This window comes from Arvicola amphibius, chromosome 10 (genome assembly GCF_903992535.2).
Source record: "Arvicola amphibius chromosome 10, mArvAmp1.2, whole genome shotgun sequence".
Lineage (NCBI taxonomy): Eukaryota > Metazoa > Chordata > Mammalia > Rodentia > Cricetidae > Arvicola > Arvicola amphibius.
The window spans coordinates 69,552,488-69,578,750 of record NC_052056.1 but is presented as its reverse complement, the minus strand read 5'-3'; the positions used below and the strand labels follow the sequence as shown (position 1 = coordinate 69,578,750).

The 26,263-nt window shown below is 48.9% G+C and overlaps 1 protein-coding gene across 4 annotated transcripts; it reads right to left on the bottom strand.

The window, feature by feature from the left end:
• Nucleotides 1-1,322: 1,322 nt before the first annotated feature.
• Bcl6 (BCL6 transcription repressor) lies at nt 1,323-24,290 on the bottom strand. 4 transcript variants are annotated; one of them, XM_038345212.1, is made up of 10 exons: nt 24,222-24,290; nt 14,295-14,333; nt 13,301-13,472; nt 10,944-11,165; nt 8,332-9,309; nt 7,610-7,794; nt 6,102-6,269; nt 4,545-4,675; nt 4,301-4,438; nt 1,323-2,544 (listed from the first exon to the last, which is right to left on the bottom strand). In XM_038345212.1, the coding sequence occupies exons 3-10, from the start codon at nt 13,459-13,461 to the stop codon at nt 2,401-2,403; spliced, it is 2,127 nt and encodes a 708-aa protein (XP_038201140.1). In that variant the 5' UTR covers nt 13,462-13,472; nt 14,295-14,333; nt 24,222-24,290; the 3' UTR covers nt 1,323-2,400. The 4 variants fall into 4 exon arrangements, with proteins under 4 accessions (XP_038201140.1, XP_038201138.1, XP_038201139.1 ...); XM_038345210.2 differs by lacking the exon at nt 24,222-24,290 and adding an exon at nt 19,761-20,002; XM_038345211.2 differs by lacking the exon at nt 24,222-24,290 and adding an exon at nt 15,842-16,668.
• Between the last annotated feature and the right edge of the window lie 1,973 nt (nt 24,291-26,263).

Sequence of the window (26,263 nt, the reverse complement as noted above, 5' to 3'; positions counted from 1 at the left end):
CTCCGGGCTGTATTCTTAATAACTCTGCTTAGAGATGTTTTCTTTTTACTTATTATTAATCGTCAGCTGGCTGTAGCAGCTCCGTCTTTGATCTCCCTTTTGTCGGAACACCGCCCTCCCTGTCTGCTCCTCAGTCTCCCTCATAAATAGTAATGATACAAAAACAGACTCTCAGGAGGGAAAGGAGCCTGGGGCCAGCCTCCCTCAGGCCTGTGAATTGTCATTCCTGAAGCTGTCTATTCCCTAAGTTCTTCTGCCAGGTTTCTATGGGAGCCGAGGGATCATTTTCTCCCTTTCCAAAGAACAGGGTGAGTTGAGGCCTTGAGCTGGCAAGTCCTTTAAAGTCATTTTCAAAGGAAACCTGAGCTGCAAGGCCGTGCGGTTGGCAGAGGGTGGCGTGACTTTCTGAAGCTCTCTCTGGGGCTTTGGGTGGTCAGCTCTTCCAGCTTCCAACACGTGCTCAGAGCCTGCTGCAAAGTCACTGCCAAGAGCTGATCAGTGGGCACATGTCCCCTCTCCACTGCCACCCAGGAACAGGAAGGGGATGCCGGCTTTCTCTTCTGGGCCCATTACCAGAACCACACTTGTCTTCCCAGTTCTCAGATCCTGCCAATCAAACTTGGTCCTCGGGGTTTTCTGAGGTAAAATAAAAATGGATGCCAAAGCAGGCCAGTGTGAACTGACATCTGAATCACGGATTCATAAAAGGTCTAGTTAACCCAGTCGCCTCTCGGATAAGCTGGGACACAGAGCCATGGCAAAAATGGTGACCCAGCACACACAGGAGAGGTGGCTGTGCTCCAGGACGGTGGGGGGGGGGGGGGGGGGGGGCAGAGGCTTGCTTGGCCTCTGGCCAATCAGAAAGCGTTTAAGTCTATAAATGTCTGTTGGTCACCCAGGAGACCTCAAACGCACTGGGGCTGATGAGAAGTGTGTGACTTAAGCCTCTGACCTGCCCTGTGTAGCCAAGTGAAAGAAACTTGTTTACGAAGCCAGGGCCAAGATGGGCCCTCTCAATTTAGAAAATAACCAACTGAGGCTCAGAGCGGGGTTGGGGGTGGGGATACTACAAAACGTTTGTGTCTAAAGTGCAAGGGCTTGCACGCAGAGTGCACCCCAGAGCTAGGGGATTCAAATCCTCCACCTGACCTTCAGGCTGGGGTCTGTGCTCAGAACAAAAATACCTCAAGCAATGCCCCTCTACAACACCTCACGGACCAGCGGCCCCTCCTTCCTAGAACAGTTCCCACTGGAACGTGAACGCTCGGAGGCCAGGCCCGCTCGGATGTCCATGCAAAGATAGATCTTCAGAGAAATCTCACTTGACTTTTCAACATTTTATTCTTATATTTGTACAGCTATATTTTACAACGCAGTAATGCAGTTTAGACACAGCCAAACCCTGTCTCCGGAGTAATTATAACGACAAGCATGACGCAGAATGTGGGAGGAGTCAGACATTCCCAAAGAGAGTTTAGTTAGTGACAACTTCAAGTCCCTGTGTCTGCCTACACTTCAAAAAGGGATGGCGCACGCTGGCCCATCGTTGAAAACTTCCGTGAAAAAAAGGCACCGTGAGGACACGTTACAGGTATATACAAACTGAAAACTAGAACAAAAGTATACATTTCTCCTTCTGCAGCTTTTTTTTTTGTTCTTTTTTTTGTTTTGTTTTTAATACACACTTTGTAAATTGTAAACCTTCACTTGCAAAAAAATACAAAGACACTGAGGCATTTTAGACAAAATATTTTCTTACTTATACAGACGCAATACTTAAAATATTCTCTGAAGTGCTCTTTCTCAATAGATTCTCAGATCCGTGTCTGCCTGCAGATACAAAATCGAGCCTTTAACGCAGTTCTATATTTTCAATATATCTTTTTAGGTTTATATATTTATATTATATATATATATATATTTATATATTTACAACTCTGCCATATATTCCTTCACCTTTGGTTAAAAAAATTAAAGCCCTCTCTTGACAACATACTGAAGTCTTGTCTTTGAAAACAATACACATTTACATACAAAAGAGATTTCTGTTCCCACAGAACATTTACATTCCTCGCATTGCAACCTGTCACGTCAGAACTTTTGCCTTCTCCCCTACTTTGATATAGAAAATGATTTTGCTTTTTGCTGACATGATTTGTTTGCCTTGCACATAGGAGAAGAAGCAATAGTATTTTCTTAATGTTGTATGGCAGTGTGGGAAGGGGAGCTGCATTGGCTCCCGGTCCCGCGAACCCCACCCCCACCCCCCACCCCAACTATGATCTGCACTAGTGGATGAGAGAGGCACTACATCATGGGGTGACCTTTGTAAAGTGTTACAGCATCCTTTGGGGAGGTTCTGAGAAAGGGCTAGGGAGAAAAGAGTCAACACTCCATGCTTCAGCAGGCTTTGGGGAGCTCCGGAGGCAGGTCAGCAGCCGACACGCGGTATTGCACCTTGGTGTTGGTGATGGCGCCGTGCTTCTGGCGCAGGTGAAGTCGCAGTTGGCTTTTGTGACGAAAGTGTAGGTTGCACTTCTCACACTGGAGAGACACCAGAAGCAAAACGTTAGTTGTCAGCGACTCAAGAAATGAGTCCATTCTCAAAAACCTAGAGCTGGCCGTCTCTGTGAGGGCAGGGTGGACGCAGCTCCTCCCTCTAAAAGGGATCCCATTTGAATCCTGGGTCCACTGGAGGTTAAGTAAACTGGACAAATGTCCCTTCCTTCCTTTCCAGGTCACTCATGTTTCCCAGGCTTGAAATGCCCTTCCCTGACTTAACTGCATGATTACAAATCTTATCCAAGACACAATTCCGATGCAAACTCCCCTAATGATTAACACATTTCTGAGTCTAAGACAAACATCCATATCTTTTTAGATCTCAGATTTACAGCCGTGCCCCGCTACCATCTTTGTGCATTCACGTCCTCATCAGGTGGCTAATACTCTGAAGTGCATACTTCTCATCCAAACCTTGGAGTCTCCCTACGACCTAGCATAGTGCACCCTCAGAAACCTGTGATGGCAGTCTGAACGCAACAGCACATTTGGATTAGATGGCCTAAATTCATGGAGATTCTAGAGCCTGGAAGATGTGTTTTCAAATGGCACGGGTCCACGCCAGCTGTGCCACCATCGCCCTACATCCTGTCCATGTCATCTACCAAGCCCTTAGCTTTCCCTTCGGTAAGGGATTGGGCCCATCAATGCCAAATGTCACTCTTAGTCCTGGTTGTCTCTGTGACTAAAATCAGAGCAGACCATGCCATGGTCACGAGCTTGAGTAACTGGAAGCACTGAATGAATTGTTACCTAAATAGAGTCAGTTCGTGAAGTAGGCACTATTTTCTGGATCAATGTACAGACAAGGAAACTAAGGCACTAAGGGTTTCACCTTTTCAATAACCAATTTGCCAAGAGACAAACAGCAAGTACAGAGATGCTCATCCAAAGCCCGCTGCCACTGATGTATCAAAGCATCAAAGCAATCTCTCCGTTCCAACTATTTAGGTCCTACGGAAGTTAAATTTCACAAAACTCACAATGTCCCAGTTTTAAACTACACAACATTTAAAACGTAACCAGTGGGCTATAGTTTGCAGAGACTCTGCTCTAGGACACGTTCATTCCAACAGCCTGTCCTTGACTTGGCACGAAGCATGAGGGCACCTGCTCTTTCTTTTGAATTTCATTTATTTTTTATGTACATGTGTGCATGATTATCTATATCTGCACCATATGTGTGCTGGGACCCGGGGAGGCCGGAAGAAGGGGATGAATCCCCTGAACTGGAATCATAGGCTGTTGTGAACCACCCAACTCAAGTGCTGGGAACTGAACAGCAGCAGGTGCTCTTCACTGCCAAACCACCCTCTGTCCCAGCCGGCTCTGTCTTGAAACGATGTTTTCTAAGCTTATTTTTGGTTCTGGTTTTGGTGTTTTCCTTTGCCATATTTCTCTAGTTGCTCTTTGACTAGGCTCTGCTTTGACATCTTAGGTGCTCTTCAATACATATCTAGTCTAGAGCTACAATGGAGACACTCAGAAAATATTTGTGGAATGAACAGCCCAATTACGTGGCCTTTTCTAAGACCCAGGTCACCTAGACCAAGGCCTCTGTTTCCAAGATGAACACACTGAGACCTGGGATTTCTTTGACAATCAAGCTCAGATCTAGATCTCTGGAACAGTACTGGTCCACTGCACGCTAAAGGTTGAAGCAGATGCCTCTGCAGCCCTCCTGTTCCACATCCCTCCCTCTCGGGCCAGCCAGCGGCCATAGCTAGGGTTTACCTACATGGTAAGGTTTCTCTCCTGTGTGGATGCGCAGGTGGCTCTTCAGAGTCTGAAGGTGCCTGAAGCGGGTGCCACAGATTTCACAGGGATACGGCTTCTCTCCAGTGTGGATGAGCACATGGGCACGGAGGTGGGCCACCTGGAGGGAGAGCACAGCGTGAGAGGTGCCTCCAGGGTGCTCACTCGGCCAGCCTACGCCCAGGTCCTCACCCCACGGCGTCCTTTCTCCATGCTGCCCTGCTCACCTGCACAAACCTGGCCCCACAGGTTTCACACTTGTAGGGCTTTTCTCCAGAGTGAATTCGAGTGTGGGTCTTCAGGTTGGCTGGCCGATTGAACTGCGCTCCACAGATGTTACAGCGGTAGGGCTTCTCACCTGTGGCCAAGACACATGGAAAAGGGGGACCATATTTAGTGGAGGTCTACATTGCCCCTTAATTTCAAGGCAACTGGCCAAGACAACTTAGCCTTCCCTTCTCTATAGGGAGGTCAAAGGGAGAATCTAGGGCAGAGGTTCTCAACCTTCCTAATGAATGCTGTGACCCTTTAGTATAGTTTCTCATGGTGTGGGGAGTCCCGACCATGAAATTATTTTCGTTGCTAATTCATAACTGCAATTTTGCTACTATTAGGAATCATAATGTAAATGTCTGTGTTTTCTGAAAGCCTTAGGTGACCCCTGTGACAGGGTCATTCAACCCCCAAAGGGATCACACAGGCTGAGAACCACTGATCTTGGGACTCGCCATCCTTCACACACACCAACACACTCAGCAGGGGACAAGGCCAGGAAACAAGCAGTGGCATGGTGGGATGTGAACAGTGCAACACCTAGGACACACGGGTGAAGCTTCGAGAAGCCCGACCTGCAGAATGAGTGCTGTCATTAGGGCATCAGCCTATAAGGGCTTGAGCAAGAGACTGTCCTTCTCTGGGCCTCAGTTTCCCTCACTGAGTGGGAAGGGCTGATTTAGACGACCTGGGAAGACGCTTCGGGTTCTTCCCTTGGACAGACTGATGCAATCATCCACTCGCTCGCCAGGGAGATACAATCAGGCTGCTCTAGTTTCTCTCGCAGAACATACTTTTCCGCTTGTGGCAGGCAACTACAGCTGTATTCTATTTGCAGGCCAGGCGGGGTGTGGGGCTGAGCAGAAGCTGGGCAGAGGAAACCAATCTAGGGTTGAGCCTTCCACCATGGAAAGTTTCGGGGATAATGGGGCCACTGGAAGGTCTGAGAGCTAGTTAATGCCCACAACAATGAGGCTGTGATACTTGCCCTGGGAAAAAGACCGTACATTGGTTGATAAGTCCTTGAGGAGCATCAAGCGGCTTTTATTGTTAGCTGGCTCTACCCAAACCCAATCCACTTTGCCTCTACCAGCATTTGTCTCCTTACTCAACCCCAGCAGAGGAGGGGATGCAGGACACGCAAAGAGTAAGGGGAGTGGCAGGGACAAGATAGAATTAAGCCCCTGGTTTAGTGGTTCTCAACCTTTTTAACGCTGCCACCTCATGGTGACCCCCCAATTATAAAATTATTGTCATTGCTGCTTCATAACTGTAATTTTTCTGCCATTATGAACCATAATGTAAACATCTGACATGCAGGATATCTAATACGCCACCCTGTGAAAGGGCCACTCATCTCCCAAGGGGGTTGCCACCCATACGTTGAGAACCACCGCCCTAGGCGAAGCCAGGGTGGGGCCTGCCTTATGCTTCATGCCAACAAAGTCCCCAGGTTTATCCTCTTGTCTGTAGCCCCGAACTGGAGCACTCACTGTGGGAAAAGGCCATACCCGTGTGGACGGTCTTGTGGCTGGCGAGGTTGCCTTTGTAGCGGAAGGAAGCCTGGCAGCGGTCACACTTGTACGGTTTGTCGCTGTGCGTCTGCAGCGTGTGCCTCTTGAGTGAGGCCTCCTCAGAGAAGCGGCAGTCACATTCATTGCAGAAGAAGGCCCCGTTCTCTGCAGAGCATGGAGGGAAACCACATCAGCATGGTAGACAGGTAGACAGCAGGGTAGAGCTCAGAAGCCTCTGTTCTCTGGAACGAGGCCAGTGCTACCCTGGACCCCAGGCTCCCTAACCAACACTTACGGGAACCCATAGGACCAGTGGGGTTTTTATCTTTCTCAGCATTTACTCGTGGATAACAAGAGATGGGAGACAGATTGAATCACAAGGTCTAGGGCTTTCCCATGGCCTCACCAATTTGAGAACACCTTAGCTTTTTTTCCTCCTGGAGCACTGAGAAGGCTTTCTTATCAGTTCACAGTTCAACGTCTATTCATACACAGCAGCCCTGGGGCAAGACTCTCTAAGCCTCTCTGAGTCTCCCAAGTCAGGCTAATATCCCTGTCCTGCCTACTCACAGGAGCACATTATACAATGAAAAAGAATGACAAAATTATAGGGACACAAGACCCAGATCTAACCCGATTAGTCTTTAAGTCCCTTCAGGAGGGATTAATGACGAAGACTCCATGGTCATTTTTGCATCAAAGACAGGACCCTAAAGGTGATGGCGGAAATGGGACCAGAGGCCCATAGGCAGGAACTGGGTTGCAGGAGTCATCTGAGGTCAGGCGGGCACGGTCCCTGTTCTCCCTCTGATTTGTGGCCCTGTGCCACGCTGCTCGCAGTCAGCAGCTTCTCTATTTTGTCACAACAGTTTGAGCGTGGTATATCCCTGCAATTTAACCCTGATTATATATCTTCTTGGTCACAAAAGATAGCTGCTCGAGCTGTCTTCTAGAGTGAGACTTTTTACCGGGTTAAAAACCGAGGGAGCCAACACTGACTATACGGAAATGTGAATTTAATAATTTAGTTCAACTAACTTAATCCAGCAAACCTTTTCTAAGTACCTCCTCCATGCTAGGAACCAACTAGGGCCTGTGAAAGACACAGGAATGACTAAGGCCAGAAGTTTCTCCAAAGAGAAACTACAGCCTTCCAAGAAACACTACCATGCATCCAGGTTGGTACAGTAGTTTTGGCACACGCAGGCTGAGGAAGCTCTGGGGGTCCCAGCAGCCCTGCAAGCCACTGTTGCTGGGGTGAAGCTGAAGATTGCTCAGCCACTCAGTTACCCAAGTTCAACACCTACCCCTGATCAGGCCCATTCCTGGGAGGCAGAGAGGGAGAGAGACTAACTGTTGTTGGTGATGGTGAGTACCAACGGATTTATATTCCAGGTCAGTTCCCAGAGACAGCAGCACCAATAAAATGGAAACACAAATGCCACAGAGCAGAGGGGCCTCCCTTCTCCCAGGCACCAAGAGGGAAGGAGGAGAAAGAAACTCACCACAGCTGGAATCTGAGTACTCTGAGTGGGTCTCTCCCATCTCCTCGGGGAACGTGGGGCCAGCGGTGTGGAGGCACATCTCTGTATGCTGTGGGGACTGCGAGCCACAGGACGTGCACTTTGGGGGGTGCATGTAAAGTGGCGAGTGGCTCTCACTGCTGCTTCGGGGGGAGCCTGTCAGGGACCTGTGGACAGAAAAAAAGGGGGTGTCAGCAGCCAGCAGTAGTAGTCCACATGGTCTCCATGCTAACCTCTCTCTGTATGCTCAGGCAAGCCCAGAGATCACAGTTGCCTTCTGCAGTTCTAAGGGTCGAGCCCTCCTCAAGCTCTCTTCTGCTGACTGGTGTCAACGAATGCTTAACTTCCACTTCTAGGCTCAGTTGCTTCTCCTAAGGTCTGCAGCCCACAGCCTCTCTGCGTCTAAAAGGGGGGTTCCCTGATCCATCACGACCACAGGAAGTGCCTCTGGGATTTGTGGAATGCTTTTCTCCCACACAAGGCAATGCTCTCTCTTGCTATGGAAAACAAAAGAAAATGAAACAAAAAATACAACTTCCGTGAACTATGCTTCATGATTCAGGCTAACTCACGCTCATACTAGTCCCCCTCAGCATTTTAGACAGAAGACTTCACAGCCCTGCACTCTGCAGCCATCTGAGGCTGGGAAGCTCAGAACTGTACACAGGTCACCCCTGACCTAGGCCCACAGCCTCTGAAATCACCTGTTCACGATGTTATTGAGTCGGCTGGCTTGGGGGATAGTTGAGTCCTCTCCACTCACACTGAGCTTGGTTGGGGACTGGAGACCAATGTTCTCAGGTTCCAAAGGTGGCTGGCAGACAGGTGGGGCAGGGTAGACTCGAGGGGAGAGGCGGCCCAGCTCTGCCTGTTCAGTGCCCTCTGATTTGGCGTTCTGGTTGAGGCTGTTGAGCACAATGAACTTATACTTCTTCCAGTTGCAAGCTTTCGGGTCAGTGGGGCTCTTGGCCGGCGGGGAGCCAGAGGCCTGAAGGATACAGGCGTTCTTGCTACTGCAGGACTCTGTGGGTGAGTTGGGCTGGCAGTCAGATTTCTGGGGACTCTGGGGACTAACCAGACCCTTCCGGTTCAAGGGTGCATTAGGGGGCTCGAAATGCAGGGCGATTTCATCCTCCGAAGAGGGTCTCTCTTCCTCTTTGCTGGCCTTGTCACAGGGGAAGTATGGGGCATTCCGGGCAGAGGGGGCAGCAGGCTTGGGGCCCTCAGTCACGCTGTAGTGCATGTCACTCCGTGCCTCCTCTGGGACTGTCTCCTTGGGTGAGTAGAGGCTGCTGTGGCACAAGCTAGGAGACACCTCCATGGCTGGTCTGCTATATTCACCGGGGACTGGCCTGGCACTGTCGCAGGAGAGGGTCCGTTCCTTGGGGAAGTGGTTGGCCACAGGCATGCGGGCATGGGCATCTCGTAGCTCTTCATCAGAGAAAAGGAAGCTGCTGAGTGGGAGATGGCTGTACATAGGATACGAGGCTGGCGGTGTAGACAGGCCACTGTAGAGGCTAGGGGGAAAGGCTCTGCTCTCACACCCAGGAGGATTTCTTAGCGACAGGTTGTTCTCCACGACCTCACGCCCTCTGTAGGCCATGATGTCATGGGGCATCAGCATCCGGCTGTTCAGGAACTCTTCTCGGGGAGGCTTAAGTGCTGGGGCCATTTCTGCTTCGCTGTGGGGGTTAAAAAAATGACCCCAGGTTAGAACTGTTAATCAGGTGACCTTCCAGAGACACTGCTATATAACCACTTCTGGGTCTGAGTCAGCTAGACATTGAAGATTTGACTCTGGAGTGAGAAACACAATTATAGGGCATTAATACTCAGAGGGCTAGTAACCAGGAAAACTGTAATCTAGTAGTTGGGGAAACTGAGGAAGATGAGTCACTCGTATATTCTGTGTCTGACTGGACCTGACCTTGCAAATGTGAGGCCCACATGTATGCATGCCTTAGGAACTATAATATAATTCTGCATGTCTTCTGGTGATGCAGAATTTGATGGGCTACATAAAGCATTTAAGGCCTGTATCTCATGTCAAGCAACGAGCAAAATCGTTTGAGCAAAATCCTGCAGGGAAAGGCAGGCATGTCACACACACGGAAGCAAGGAAGGAAGAATGTATGCAATGTTAGTGTGATACACTCAGAGAATATCAACTAAAAGACCTGGCCCATATGTTCAACAGATGCACTGGCAAGTCCACGGAGGAGGAGAGCAGGCAGTGACCAGTGCAAAAGCCCTGGTTCCAGAACAGCCTGGCCTGTTTTGCAAATGCAGCTCTGACCTGGAGCAAGTTGTTTAACTATTGGGAGCACAAGGCCTGGCCTGTATAAAGTACTCCCAAATGAAGGCAATGATGAACTCGCTGCCATTATCACCCACTGGAGACAAAAACATTGGCTGCAAATACTTGAAGGGACTTATGTGGTTGAAAAAAGTAGGCCAGCTTAACCCGCTCTCCAGCGAACAGAGCCAGAGTCAGAAAGTGAGGGCTCCAAGAGCCAGACCTTAAGAGACTGTCAGGAGGGACTTTTCAGCTACCCCAGGTGGATGGTATGGTGCTGAGAACATGAGTCCTTAGTCCTTGGAAGGGGTCAGGTGCAGACTGGAAATGGCTTCTGTTAAGAAAGAAGGACGCTTCCCTGAAGCTGCCGAGGTGAGCGATTCTGAGACAGTTGAGCCTCAAGTAGCTGCTGTATTTAGCAAGGCTCTCCACTTCCTCAGATCTCAGCATCCTCGACCTCCACGGATATTCACGTCTCCTACTCCTTGGGTAAGGGTTCAACCAAGTGAACTCGATTCAATTCTTTACGTGTCCTCCCATATGGGTGAAGAGTAATGCAGCCCCATAGACTCCGGCGGCCTGTGCTCTGGCAGGGCACTAAGGCACATATGTAAATAGTTACTTTAGAAATCTAAAGGAGAGCCCACATATGCACATAATCGTTAAGAGAAGGTTGGAAGGAAAAAGCAAAAATGCTGCCTGCCAAACACAGAGGAGCAGAGGGAGTCGGCTAAACCTCCGTGGAAAAGGCATCCAGTTCTGGCCCTGCAGGGTAAGTGGAAGGAGAGAGACTAAAAGAAAATGGGGCAGGGTGTGGGGGGCGGAGGGTACCCAAGACATACACATCTGGGCTGCTGCAAGGAATGACATCTGCCTAGAGTACAAGAATAAAGGGTAGAAACGCGCGATTTTTGTAGCGAGGTGGGTGTAATGCGTCCTAGATGCTGTCGTGGCAGGCATGGCTTCTGATCTGGAAGTATCCTTTCTGCATCCCCAGCTTTTACCTAGAGAGCAGCTCACCTGGCCTTGATGAACTTCCTGCACGTGTCCACAACGTGTTCCATCTGCAGGTACATGGCTGTAGCCATCACAGCCATGATGTTTCCTTCCCGCAGGTTGAGCCTAGATGTATACATGAAGTCCAAGAGGATGCAGAACCCCTCAGGGTTGATCTCAGGATCCAGGTTGATTACGCTAAGGTTGCACTTCAACTGGTCAGTGAAGATGCTGTAGAAGAGGCCGCTGTAAGACAAGCAGAGGTGCAACTGTAGGGGTCACAAAGGATCTGTGTCTTGTCAGCCCAGAGCCCAGATGCCTAAGCTCCATGGCACTTACTAATACCTTCTCCCTGTGGAAAGCCTAGCAGATACCAGAAATTTATGGATGGGACTGTGCTTTGGTTTCCCGGCCACCCAGACCCTAACAGTCACACAGCAGCTATATTAATTACAACACTATTTCACCAATGGCTCGGGTGAATTTTTAGATAGCTCTTACATCTTTAATTATCACATCTATCATATCTGTGCATCTCCACGAGCCTGTGACCTACCGGTCACAGTTATATGGCATCTCCTTGATTCCACCTACTCTCTCTCTCTCTCTCTCTCTCTCTCTCTCTTTCTCTCTATCTCTGTTTGGATTTCCAGCCTGGCTTTACTTTGCTAAGTCATTGGCCAAAACAGCTTTATTCATCAACCAATGAAAGCAACACATATACAGAAGGCCATCCCACATCAGGAATTCTTTAAGCATTTTGCATGTTTACATTAACCTCTGTTCTTTCTAATCCTGTGAAAAATTTACCACCAAGTTCCATCTTTACAAATGGGGAAACTGAATTCGCAGAGTGTGGGAAATGGGAAACAGTCTCAGAATCACGGCACAGTTTCCTGTTGTCTGACTTAGCTCTCATCTGCAGCCACTAATCTGGCTTTAAGTCTCGTCTAAGTACTTTCCTCTCTTTGCCACAATACCCTTATTTTAAAAAGTCAATGGCATGAGGAGCAAATTAGGGCTGGGTGACAAATAATAATATATCCATATGTTCCACCACCTTTCTCAAAGACCAAGGATTATCAGAAGGTCAATTATTCCTAGAAGATTTGAGGCAAATCCCAAGCCACGACTTCAGGTCATGTTGTCTATTCAGCTAAAACTAGAATTCTAGACTAGCTTGTCATTTCAACTTTACTCTTTCTGGGTGGGTTACCAGAAATGAACCAGACCTTCCTTCCCCAATAAGCAATTCTGCAGTCTTGACTAATACCCTTAACTTCTCTGTACCTTGGTTTCCTTATCTGCCAAGGTAAGGGGAGAATTGTGTGTGCTTAAATAAGATTGTGTCAAAAATAAAAACTGTTAGCGGTACCACTGATGCTTGGCACACAGTAAACACTAGCTATTATTTTATGTCTGTACAAATTTCTGTTCTCTGTATTTCAAATTTTTATTTTGTGTGTGTGTGTGTGTGTGTGTGTGTGTGTGTGTTAATATGCTACAGAATGGGAGTGGAGGCCAGGGGACAGCATGTCAGAGCTACTCCTCCCCTTTCTACCATGTTGGTTCTAGGGTTGAACTCGGGTCATCAGGCTTGGAGGCAGATGCCTTCACCCTGAGCCATCTCATCAGCCAGCCCTTCACATTATTTTTTAAGTGCTAATTTTAGACATTAGCTACTTTCTCTAATTGCAACACAGAGCTGTACATCACTACATAGACCTGTGCCGTGCTTTCATTGTCTGCAAAATGGAGACATGGTGCCATCCACAAGAGACAGCTTGTAGGGAGAGCTTAGAATTGACTTAATTTGATATCACAAAGGAAACTTGAAATTCAGGAAAATACGAAGAATTATCAGACTTACTCACTCTCTGCTTAAACCATGGAAATATAGTTATACTATAAATTAAGTCCAATAATCTGGGCATGGTGGTTCATGCCTACAGAGAATTTCAAGGCCAATCTTAGCTAAGTAATGTGTTTAAAGCTGTTTCAAAAAATATTTTGTCACTAAAGTACAGTTATGGCATAAAGGGGCAAAAAGCCATCGAGCTTAGTTAAAGTATTTAGAACCTACCCTTTGCTTCTCATGTGCACACTGGTTAACTGAATTTCTTTTAGTTAGCGAGCATGTGGCTCCCTCCTGGCTTCAGACGCATCATGTTTTTGAGAGTACATTTCTTCACCCCCTATGCCTCTGTTCTCTAAAGGTGTGTTCCTTCAGTTGTTTCCTCAAAGTCCAGAACCCCAGGCCAGGTGCTGAGATCCGGAGACTAAGGGACTATCACCACAGACGCAAGGAATTCGTCTCGCTGCCGGCTGCCAATCCTACCTCCCCGTTGTACACAGTCACCCCTCACTCCAACACCACTCACCTGCAGGCCATGAGCACTGTCTTATGGGCTCTGAACTGTTCACGGCTCACCACAATGACAACGTCTGTCAAGATGTCCCGACTCCGGAGGCGATTAAGGTTAAGAAGAACATCACTCGCATGGCGGGTGAACTGGATGCAGCTGTCCGCCGGCGAGGCCATGTTGTCTTCGCCTGAACAGAAATTAAATTCCTATTAGTCCTCTAGAACCTACTCCCTGCTTACCAAAAGACGTAGGCAATGGTTTAACAAGCTAAGGTTTAGAACGCAACTCAGGTATCTAGTGGACAATTCCTAGTCCATCTCTGGACATTTCTAGTCATAGCTGTCGAACAGGGAGAATAAAAGCTAAGGTAGAAAGCTCTTTAGGGGAAAGGGGAGGGGAAGGACTGTTTGTTAAGTGTTTTTCCCATATACGAAAGACACTGCCAAGCATTGAGAGGCAGTGAGTATGTTGCAATGAAGAAAACCACTCTTGGAGAGTTACCCAGTTCGCTTTGCCTTTCACCAGCTCTATGACGTGGAGTGTGCTGTTACTGTTTCCGGGCTTTGGTTTTCCAAAATAGGAAGGGCAATACCTATGTGGTATTTAAAATTAGAAATATGTGCCTAGACCATAATGGGTTCTTTGGGGGGGAAGGTGCAGCTATTTTTATCTGTATGTCATTTCATTATCCATCCCATGCTCTGCGATTGTGAGTTGTTTTATTTAATAATGTGAATACTTAGCACTAGCAAGCACTGGCCGAGTAGGCAACCAGACTAGCCTGAACTGTGAACGAATAAGGGACGAACGAATAATACAATGCAACAGTATTTAGTCCGTTAGTATCGGGACAGAGGGGTGAGCACTGAGATCTGTACAGAGAGAAGTCATCATCTTTTGTTCGTCAAGCGAAAGGTGGCAAGCTTAAAAAGAAACACACATGCATGGGTGAAATTCAAAAGAAATAATTCATCTACAAATCTTACAGCCTATGATTTGATTTACTCACCCAATGCCTTGCTTCACAGTCGAAATTTTTGCTTTAAAGCTGCAGAAAAGAGAGCAAACAGAGATTGAGTAAATGAGTGTAAGATTGTCCACTCGGTCTTATTTTAGGACACACGTAGTTAGCTTTGCTTTGATAGCTGCAGCCTGCCAGCTGGTGCGGTTTTCCCACAAGCTAGCAAACATATTCCATCTCTGCGCTTATAGAAACAACAGGCACTCAAAGCCATTTGGTAACAATGCCTTATCCTTACTGCTGGGAATACCACTGCCTACATTAATTACATATACCTGTATACATATATTTCCTTTCCCAGGGTAAATATATATATATATTATATTATATATATACATATATATATATGTACATCAAAAGACCATTTGAGTTTATGGGAAACAAAAAAATAAGTAGCTCTTTCAATATTAATGATAATGATTCTTCGGGGACCGAAAAACACTGGATGGTATTCAAACCCTTACTAAAAATATTATCTTTCAAGTCTTAGAATGATTCCACAAGGCTGATACGGCCAATATCTTTATCCTTATTTCACTGGTGATGAAATTGAGACTCAGGGTTCAAATGACTTGTTCAGGACAAACAGCCAGGCGGTATCTCCTAATTCTCTGGAACACTTAAGACGGAAAACCAAGTCTACAGAATAAAACCCAAGACATCACGTTTGCGCATTCCTTGAGGATCTTTGCCATCTTTTTCAAAGTTTCTTCTCCCTCTATTTCGAGATCTAAAACTAGACAGAGGACTGACCATAGCTTCCAAGTTTGGCCTTCTCCTGGCTGGTGAAAGATTTAACTGTGTGGTTTAGCTGGGAACTGGCCAGGGAGCCTTAAAGAGATTTAATGAAATATGTGCTCTCTCCAGACTGTTTTCTCTAAAGCAAAAATCATTAAGAACGTAGGTACAAGACTCTCCTTTATGATTGGATGTGGGCTGCAAAGCAGAGTGATAATATATTGGAACTCTGTTCTCCCATTTAAACAGCACAGCCCTGCCTCCAGAACTGCTTTCCCAGTAAAGTAGCCTAAGGCCACTGAGGTCATGTAGGGCCACGTAGATCACTGATGGCCTGGCCCTAGGTCTTCTGGCTTAGATTCCTGTCCTCTTTCCAAGTCAGCCTACGTGCTGTAAAAAACGCAGGACAGCGGCACCCTGAGGTGGGTGAATCTCAGTTTTAAGCTCCTTCCCCCACACCAACTTTGCCCCATTTCATGGGGCTGAGTCTTACCAAATGAGCACTCTAAAATGAGAGGTTTCCTTGTGTCTGTAACCACTCAGATATTTCTCTGCGGTGCCAAGGGCCAGTCAGTCAATCTCATCAGCTTCAAGCTTAAGATGTGCGTGTGAGTGAGTGGGGTCTGGGGTAGGAAACGGGGAGAGAGAGGGCAGAAAAAGACAAAAGAACCTAGTTCTTCCTGAACCCACCCCAATCCAGAGTGAGGAAACAGGTTTCACTTGGGCCTCACGGAACTTCAATAAACTTGTCTCTTTTGAAAATAAATGCTGCAGACACGTGACATTTATTTACTAACTTTCTCCTGCTTCCCCGTGGAAGAGATCCACAAACCCTTCTGGAATACTTGTGCTGAGCTTCAACCACTTGTGGATTTCCAGTCACAGACGTTTGGAACCACAGGAAGCCCAGATCTGCCATTTCACCATGACAAGTGGCAATGACTCACTCCAGATGAGGACAGACCGAAAGAAAGCAAACCAAAAAGGCAGTCCTGCTACGTCCACTGTCAGGCTGGCCTTGGGCTTTTTCCTTTCAGCCTGTCTCCTACAAAGCGCTTGCCCAGGCCATGGCAGCCTGTGCTCTGCGGAGTCTCTCGGCTCTAGGATTCACTTCTCTATAAACCAACTGTTCTCAGCAGGCCCCACCACAACTCCCAGGGTGCGGGCTAATGTTCTAGCTGAATGGCACCTCCCTCTAGGCGCTGCAGACACGGAAGCTCTGCGAACCAGCATTCAGCTTGTTTGGATCACAAATCACTCAGTCCTTTCCCACCCATCATTGTACCTTATCTTTATAACGGTCAGGATTCACTACGAAGGAAACCGAGGCTCCCGGAACAAGCCCTTGCCCAAGATCTCAAACAAGGTTCTACGAAAACAAGCCCGGGGAGAATCAGGCCAGCAAGGAGAAGGGAACCAAAACTGGATCTCTGCTCTAACTCCAGGTCCAGCTGCAATAATCCCCAACTAAGAATTAAATGATGACTAACCCACCCCTGCATCCTTTCCCTCCCGGGGCGCTTTCCTCGTGTGCACTCTGAGACAGCTTCTCTAGAGGAGCTTCCTTTGGGAGGGAAAAGGGGGGAGAGGAGAGAGGAAAAAAAACAGGCAAAGAAGGCAGCAGAAGTGGGAACAACGGGGCGGGGAGAGAGAGAGAGAGAGAGAGAGAGAGAGAGAGAGAGAGAGAGAGAGAGAGAGAGAGAGAGAGAGAGAGAGAGAGAGACTTACAAGCAGAGAGATCTGAGAGGCGAGGGAAGAGCTAGCAAAGGAGCCAATTCGAAAGACTTCATCCTTTCCCTTCCCTTTTGGGCGGAGGTGGCACAAGGCAGTCGCACTGCTCACACGCACCGGCACAAACCCCAGCCCCGCCACCTGGCAAGCCTGCGCAGACTCTCTCACCGCACCTGGCTGTCTGTACCTGTCTTCCTGGGACCGCCCACCCCCTGGCGATCGGTTGGCACTGCTGCCCATCCGCCACGAAGCCCGGGAAGGTGCGGCCAGGGCCGGGTGGTAGGACTGTAACGGCCCTTAATTTGGTTACATTCAAATAAATGTTTTCGTGAACGGCGGTAGCTAACATTATGTGCGACTTTTTTTTTTTCCTGTTACTCTGTCAAAGCAGGGGGCCACGAGGGGAATGGCACAGCCCTCTCATTCCCGGAACGTAGTCGACCTCAGCTCTGAGGATTTCATAGAACACTCCTGCCCAGCGCGGGCTCCAACGAGAAGTAACTTTCCAGGAAGCCCAGTCCGGGTTTGCTGGCTACGCAGCATTGGCCGGGGACAGAGCACCCTTTCCCCTAAATTCGCCGTCCACATGGGTTCTGGCTTCCAGGCCCGAGTCCACCTGGTCCCCATCCCTGCCCCCAACAAGCTAAAACCGCAGAGTGTGGAGCCCAAGAGTCTGGAGACAGTCCGAGGCTCGCTCCATGATTTCCAGGTTGCCCCATTCTGACAACTGGGTGGCTGGAGTTTGTTTGCTTTTGTTTTGTTGTTTGTCTTGAGGGTTTGATGTTATTTCTTGGGGTTTCTTTTTGTCCTCTTGTTTGCTATTTTTTCCCCTGCTTTAGAGGGAATGGGTAGGTAAGAAGTCAAGGTCAAAGAGATAGAGTCCCCCAGGAATAGGGTTCCCCACCCTTCTAGACCTGGCCGAATGGGATGAAAACTAAACCTGAAAGAAAACTAAACTCAAAGTCTCTTCCGCCTACGTTGGCAAGAAAGGGGAGGTTTCCGCCCAGCCTTCTTTAGAGCCAGAGCTACCAGGCTGAAGCCAGACAGGCTCCGGGATTTCAGAATCTAATTTTCCCCCGAAAACGTAGAGACTGGGTAACCGCGCCGACTGCTGGTCTGAGCTCTAGGACCCCGCAAGGCTGCCTATCCATCTCAGGAATGTCCCCCCGCTGTGACCACCCACTAAGTGCTCTCAGTCCTGCCTAGCGTCTTTGGGGTGGTTTCAGCACAACCTAGTCCAGTCCTAAAAGTAGCGGGTTGCGTCTCTGCGCCGCAGAGGCGGGGTCAGGCTCGCACCCCAGAGATGGGGGTCTCTCTGCTCTTAAGATCCTGTTTTCTGTTTTCCTCGTTCTTCGCCCTGGGCTAAGAGAATTTTTAAACCGGACCGGAGTGAATATCTGAGGAATTACCGCACGTCTTACAAGTGCAATCACAATGATGTATTTACCTCGTCCTGACGCTAGAGAGAGCCCTCCATCAAGGTTTGAAACTACAGCTGGCTGCTCGGCCCGCCCCTCCTTCCCATTGACCTAGTTTGGCCAGTGTCTGGATTTGGAGAACGCCTTTCCACTCCTCTCTACCCAGGATGGTTGCTGGATTATTGGTAATCTAATAACTCCAATAGCTCTACGAAGAATCCCAAGAGGATTCTCAAAGTGTTAAGCACTGTCTAGGGGCAAGGAGTTTGAATAAGGCGGGGTGGGGGTGCGGGGCTGACGCGTTGAAACATGCCCCTGGGCTCCAACGGGACCGCTCTTTCCTAACAGGGTACTCAGGTCTAGCCACTGCGTTCTGGAGATAATGGGTAGAGTCAAAGCGTTGCTTCTGTTCTGGAGGCAGAGGAGGACAATATTGCTGCTCTTGCCTCTGGGTGGCGATGACACTGAAGATAATAAGAGATATTGGTCGTGTGATGGCCTCCCAGCTGCGTGAACTAACCAGAGGACTTTATGTCCTGACTTTCATTTCTGTTACACGTCCTGCCTCAGAGCTCTTGCAAGGTTGCAAACTTCGAGGAAATAAAATAAAACAAAGGGATGTGTTTTATCATCAAGATCTGAAGAGCCGAGGGGATGCTCCCCATGAACCTGGCCAAGACAGCATCCAGAAGTCCTGCAGACAATGCCAGCAAACCATGTCCTTCAGCAGAGATCTCTTCCCCCATCCTGGCTGGACTAGGATCGGCCTTGGGGTACGGGGGGGGGGGGCTGCTGTTGAGCAGGAGAGAGACGCATGATCTCCCCAAGCAAACAATGCCTTTTAAAATTCGATCTAGACAGAAGTCAGCCAAGGTCTTTATTCACGTTAATGAAGATGGAAGGCACTAACTGTCCTTGGAAAGCGATGAGTCAAACTTGACCGCGCTTCTGACACGTCCCCAGATTCGTTTCCAACCCGAACAGAGGCGTACTTCTCAGCGAGGCGGCCTGGGACAACTCCCGCAGTGATAGAGGATGAACTGGATTCCACCCGGCCTGGGCGGGGGAAGACAGCTGTGTCTCTGCGGTGAGGACGCAGGCCGCCGCTAGAGGTCGCCCGCGCGCCAATGCAAGCGAGCCATCTCAGTAAAGAGCTTTGAGAAAGAACTTTACTCAAGAGATGGGGCACAAATTCTCAAAGAATAATTTAGTCACTCCCCCCCCCACACACACACACCAACCTGCTTTCTCTCTAGGGCACTGAGTAAAGGATAAACGGGATGTAAATACAGACGGGATGTAAATACAGACAGCTAGCTGGCGTACATCACCTACTGAACTAAGTAGTCCCTAGCCACCCAACTCCCAGTACAAGCACGTGCTACAGCTTTGAGACGCCCCACTCCCTCAGTAACTCTGTAATCTTTTCATGTCTATTGTCAAAATTCTCATGCTAAATAATGGTAGGGAACACTCTCCAATGTGCACTGGCAACTCCAGTGACCTCCGGTTAAACTGTTTTCCCCTCCATGAACTGAGATAGTTTCTTTGGAATTCAGAAACTTACTGTTCGGCCTAATTCCACAAAAACAACGACGGAGTTTAAATCCTAAAGATCCTGAGGGTTTCGGGTGTCATCTTTTTCTGCTACCAACTTCGTCCGTGGAGAAGTCACAGATGTCCTCAAAGACAGGACCGTTTCTTAGTTGAGATAGATATTAAAGACTGAGCGAATGTGGATTTGTGGACGGCGTGAGCATATGGTTTTCATCTGTCTTGTCAAAACTTTGAAAGTCAAATGTCATGTTTGTTGGAGAAAGCCCTTCCCATCAGTCCTGGCTGATCAGATCAGACCACCGCTCGCTCCGAGCAGGAACCTTGACCATAGCCTACCACTAGGTGGCGGACTCAGCCCGTTCAAGAATCACCCTGTTAGCCTAGACTTCCACGGTAGCCCTGTCCAGAGGCTTTCTGTTTCTTGGGGGTGGCGAGAGGGGGGAGGAAGAGGAGATGCTTCCAAAACTGAAGTAGGAAAACATTTAGTTGAGCAGATGCAATTCTGTTCTTCCGGTGCTCACGCCTCTATCTAACACCGCACCGTTTCGGGAACTGCTTTCGGGTATTATTTGGTTATTTGTTCCCTTCCTCCCCTCCTCAAAGCTGGCTACACTCACTTAAAAAAAAGTGATACCTGAAAGTATTAAGAGAAATTCATGCAAAAGGAGAGAGACAGAAGATGAGAGAGAGGGAAGGGGGAGGGAAAGAGAAAGAGGGGGGGGGGAGAGAAAGAGACTCAAAGGCCGGGAATAAGCTCTTGAGCCATCCCTACGGAGGAAGGGGTAGCCGGAGTTAAGACCTTTTAAGACCTTGACCCACTGAGCAAAAGCAGGAGAAGGGGACCGAACCGACTATGTCCTTCGAGGGGGGCTACTGGTCTGGAAATGGGAAGCAGAGAGGGTTGGAAGGAGCGGAAAGAAACCGGTCAGCCGGGCCACTGTGCAGAGCCCTCGCGCATCGCTGAGGTCCCACTTGTTGCGCAGTGTAGGAAACCGGCACGCGCCACACTGCCTTGACTCCCACATGGCTGCAGCCCAGCCTACCGCTGCTACCTGCAGTCCACAAGCCTCTCCCCACCACCCGGGCACATGCCACCACAGACCCCGGGGAAACTAGAGCACTTTCGTTCCTACGGGTTTTCGCACCAAAACATTCCTCCTATTCTCAAACTCAGACCATCAGCAGACTTCGGGTACCCTGAGCAGTCAAGTCCGAAGTGGAAAAATAGCTACATCAGCCCAGTGAAGACGCAGCGAAGAGCCAACTACAGCCCACCTCCACCCCGGCAAGGTTGTCCCTTCATTTACGGGAAGGACATCATGCTCATTTTGAAAACAACATGTTTCTATCCTAGTTAAGAAATTAACTGCAAGGTATTTAATGTAAACGTTTCATCTCTCAAAGTTTCTGAAAATCTCTCAGAGGGAGTTGGGGCCACATGCCTAATTAATTACGGTCATTTCACAATATTTTTCAAATACTCGGCTTTTACCAATAGTTTCGCCCACCAAGGGGTGGCGCTGCCGCACCACCTCCCCTTGAAACTCAATTTTTTTTTTTTTTTTCACAACAGAGTGGGATATCCCCAGCAGGGGACAGAGGGAAGGAAGGATTTTGACATCTAGTCATGGCATTTACTCAACCCATAACTGGAACTCCTCCTCGGGGCTCAGTAAACGACAACTTAGAAATCTAGGATGCCATTCCTGACCACCAAGCCCAGAATAAATTAGTCTTTTCAAGAAAATATTGCTGTAAACCTTTCAAAACCGAGGAGAGGAACAAGGTAACGCGTGAATACCCGTTTTTCTGGACAGTCTCTTCCCTCCGCTGGCTTAGTTGTCCTGAAGAGCATCCAGCCTTACTGTGGGTACCAAACAGACCCTTAAAATCATTCAACGCCTGAAAGTATTAGAAAATAAATTCTTCCAAATAGGATAAATGGAAACTTCTATTTATAAACAGGGATGGGGAGTTGGGGGTTTGTCTATCTACAGGTTTCTATTTTGGCCCCAGGACTCAACTGCAGTCATTTTAGCAAGAGAAAATGTCTATCCCCTGGTGTTTTCTCGCCATTTCCTCTTCCCCCAGGGACAAATCTCTTTCCTTTTTTATTAATATCGGTACATAAAGAAGAGTATGATTTCACCTCACTCCTTTGAGCTCATGTTTGCTACCTCCAGGAATAGCGTGTGGACTAGGGCCAGATGAACTTCAACTTGGGCTGCAGATTTACGAGGTCCTGCTCAAGCGCCAAAGGCTCTTGGTAGCAAATAGTGAGCAAAATAGATAGCCGTCTCCGGATGGGTCATGCTGCCCCCTCCCTTATTTTAAAGTTATTTATTAAAACCACACACAACACCTCGCAAAGAAAAAGGGAAACCAGCGAACTGCAGAGGAAGCCAGCAGCGTAGCTGAGCCACAAACTCTATTTCTAAACAGTCCTTTCCGAAGATCCCTCTCTCTCTTGCCCCCTCCCTCTTTTCTCTTTTGCTGTTCCTTTTTGTGTATAGTAATGCATCCACTGGCATAGCAATATCTTCCTCCTGGGAACTATACAATGTGGGGGGGGGGGAGAGAAAGGTAAAAAAAATCACTTTTTAAGGGGGTGGAGTGCAACGCTTGTCTCGGCTGTACTCAAGGACCCTGTAACAGCTCTAGACGCCAGCACCAGGTTTGAGGTAATTTCTCACTATCCCTAGCACCAAAACTAAATCTCTACGGGAGAGAGCACAGCACAGAGGTTATTTATTTTACTCTTAAAAAGAAAATGTTGGTTGGTGGTGTTTTTTATCATGGGGGAGTTTTAAAACTCATTTTTGTAACACTAGTTCCATTTTCGCCAGGACTCCAATAACATGGTATTATAAAGGCAACGCAACCCACAGTTCTCAAGACATTTAACGTTCACTGTTTCCGGCAGGGTTGCCTCTAGCTCCTGCTGCCCCCCAGGCAGCCAATTTCCTAGGTTCCAACTCCCAACCCACTCCCGCCCCGGGCCGCCGCCGCCGCTTTTTCCCATTCCTACTCCCTCGAGGAGAGCCACAGGTTGCAAATCCAACCAACCTCGCAATCTGGTTTTTTTTTTTTTGCAAAATCACTCACAAAGATCTCCCTTTCGCACCCACTCCTCCCGTCCCGGGTCCCCCAGCCAGAGTCACAAAGTGCCCTTCTTCCTTCCCTGGTCTTTCACATCAGGAACGCGGACTGGGGCTCTGTTTTCATTCCTTCGCCCAAAAGAAGGACCTTGGGAATCTGAAGCCTGGAATCCGCTATACCCAGGCCAATCGCTGCCTTTTTACACAGCTTACACCAAGGGGAAAAAATGAAATTAAATTTAGGAAAGGGAGGGAACTACCGCTGAGAGCCAACACAGTCACGCAGCACCCAAAATACAAACACCGCGGCCGCCAGAAATCCCGCCACCTTCCCGGAGCTCTGGACGGGCTGGCCAAGATCCCCCGGGTCCTGCACGCTGAAAGCGCCGCAGGTGCAAAAAAAAAAAAAAAAGAAAAAGAAAAAGAAAAAAAAAGCCGCGCACCCCTCTCCCGCTCACCCCCCCCCAAAATCCCTGTCCCGCCTTCAAGCCTCCTTCCTCGGGCTGGGGAGACCGAGCGCACCCGGGTTCCCGACTGCCTCGACTCACAACCAAGAAAGAATAATTTTCAAAGTATTCAACATCCCCGCCCCCCTTCCCCCGTGCAAGCGAAGCCTCCCCAAAACACTCTTCTCTCTCCTTGGGAAGATCACGGCTCTCAAAGGAAACTGCAGACACGCTACTTCATCTGGCTTTATGACCAAAAAGAAAAGGGAAAATAAAACAACCAGCCGAGGAGTTGGCTTGCATTCCCCCCATGCCGACTCCCGGCTCGGCTGCAAGGCAAGGGACTGGTGCGGGGCCGGGGCCGGTGGACGGCCGCCAACGCGGGCACCGGGAGAACTGAGCGGGGAGGGAGGCAGCGGCGGGGAAGGCAGTTTGCAAGCGAGCAGAGAAAGCAAGCCAAGCCGCGCGAAGCCGGCGGGGCCGCCGCGGTCCGCCCTCCCAGGCCGCGCAGCCCAGCGCCCGCCGCCCCGCGCCCCAGCGTCTCCAAACACCGAAACAACACCGGGCAGGGCGGCACAGCCTCCCCGAGGCGGCCCAGGCGCTCCAAGACAGCAAAAAAAAAAAAAAAAAAGAGAGAGAGAGAGAAGAAGAATACGTATGCGTAAAGCTAGATCCTACAGTGGGAGAGACGTGGGGCTGATCTTCGGCATTTATTTTAACACCTGACAGCTAGAATCAATAAATAGATACATTTATATCAATATATACACATAGGAAACTTGGAGCCAAAGCATTTGGCAAAAGCGGAAAAAAAAAGAATTAAAAGGTAAAATCATGATCATGAGCAGCGGCGGCGGCAGCGGCACCAGCGGCAACAGCGGCGGCGGCGGCAGCGGCAGCGGCGGCGGCAGCAACAGCAATAATCACCTGGTGTCCGGCCTTTCCTAGAAACTTCTTGCATCACCACTTCTAAGAACCCCAGTTCTAAGAATCAACAGAGCTCAATTCTCGGAATTTGAGCTGCGGGCTTTACCACTGCTCCGCAGCAGGGGAGGACTCGGTGACGGCGCCGCACACCGCGGCGCCCTCCTGGCCGGCACAGGGCCTCGGAGCCACGCCGCTGGCCACCGTCCGGGGCCGATCGAGCTCCCCGCAGCACTGCCGCCCGGAACACCAAGGGTCCCGCCGCGGGCGAGCGCGGCTGGCAGGCGACCCTCCCTGCCCCCGGCCGCCGATGGAACGGCCCGCTCCGCCGCCGTCACGTGGGCTCCTCCTCCGTGACGTCGGCGTCTTCGCTGTAGCAAAGCTCGGCCTCTGGAATTCTGAGAACTAATTTGCTATTCGGTGACATAAGAGGGGGAGTGCGCTACGCTTTCCCGGGGTCTGGGGCTAATTCTTCCTCTCCTACCCATAAACTCGGCTCCTCGCGCTAAATACACAAAAGGGAGCGAGAGATCTGAGCCGTTGGAACAAGTATGTTAGAGGCACGCTTAGAGAGGCGAGTGAGAGAAAACAATAAATACCACAGCTCCTTCCAGCTAGAATATTAGGCACCACGAGAAAAATATTTGCCAAGCAGTTTTCGGTGGGTTCATTTGTTTTCTTTTTATTTGGGACAAAGTGTGTTGTTGTTGGGGGGGGGGGTGAGGGTTTTCTTTTTCTTTTGGGGTGGTGGCATGAAATTGCGTTTTGTTGTATTTTGATGATTTAGAGGGCTTTTTTGCTTCTGATTTTTGCCTTGTGCAAGTTTGTGGCGTTATGTAAAGCGTAGGACCCGTCATCCGTTGGTATTATTGTCTCTGTGTTCTTTTCTTTTCCTTTTGAATCGCTCAGGCATTTAAAATATGTATTATTTCAACCCCAATACCATTGACAGAAGCTTAAATTTTTTGGCCACATGTGACAACCTCAATATCCCCCCCCCCCCCCCCCCCCCCCCCCCGCCTCGCGCACACACCGCCCTTGGTGCAGCTTCCTTTTCCTCTCGGACTTTTACTAACGGGAGGCTTTCCTGCACTTGAAAGAGATGTAAAAGGATTTGCTTTGGTTTGGTTTGTTTCTTTCCAGGACAGCAAGTGGTGGGTTTACTCTTTCTGTTACTGTTGACTCTTAGGAAATTTCTGGCTGTTAGAAACGTCTGTGTGGGTACGTGTTTGCTTGTCGGCTACAAAATTCTCTGCAGCCAAATACGTGTTTGTGTTCTGCTTTTTCTTAAGGTCTGGAACATTTTTTTCCTCCCCCCCCCCCCCCCCGGGTTCGTTTCAAGGTCGTTAGAGGAAAGGAAAAAAAAAAAATCTCTTCGGTGCGTGTTGAAGGGATCAGCCTGAGGGAATTCTAAAGGCCTGCCTGCCAGGATCACAGATACTGCGAGTATTGAGAACAGGCTGTGCCACCACTAGACGCACTCTGCACGCAGTCGGGTCCTCTCGGTCCTGGAGCAGAGCTGAGAGGATGGAGGGGATCTTTCTTTCCCTTCTTTCTTCTTTTATTTTAAAGGCGAATGCAGGGCCAAATCCCTTTACTGTGGGCCCTGGTGTGTTTGTTCATAGCTGCCAGTTTGCCTGTTTAAATGTTGGTTGGTTTTTTTTTCCCTCCTACTCATCCCTGAATGAGGGAGACTCTTGTTTCTTTTATGTCTGTCTCTTGAAAGAAGTGTGTGAGGGGAAAATAACATTCGGATTTCTTAAGAATGAACCCCAAGTGTTTGGAGCAAAAGAGGCTTTCAAAGGTCAGGCTGTTCTGGGCTTTAGCTGTGAAAGTCCTTCAAGTGGCTTGTTAAATCACGGATGGGCTCTCCGAAAGGTTCTGCAAAATGTCCTCACATATTAATTTCTCGTGAATATCTGTGGGCCACAACCCTAGACGTGGCCTTCAAAATACAGATGTGAGCAGAGCTCTGAGCACTGCTGACGGTTTGGGGTTTCGGAGGAATCTCTGTCCCCCAAAAACGGGTCCTGTAAGAAGTTTCA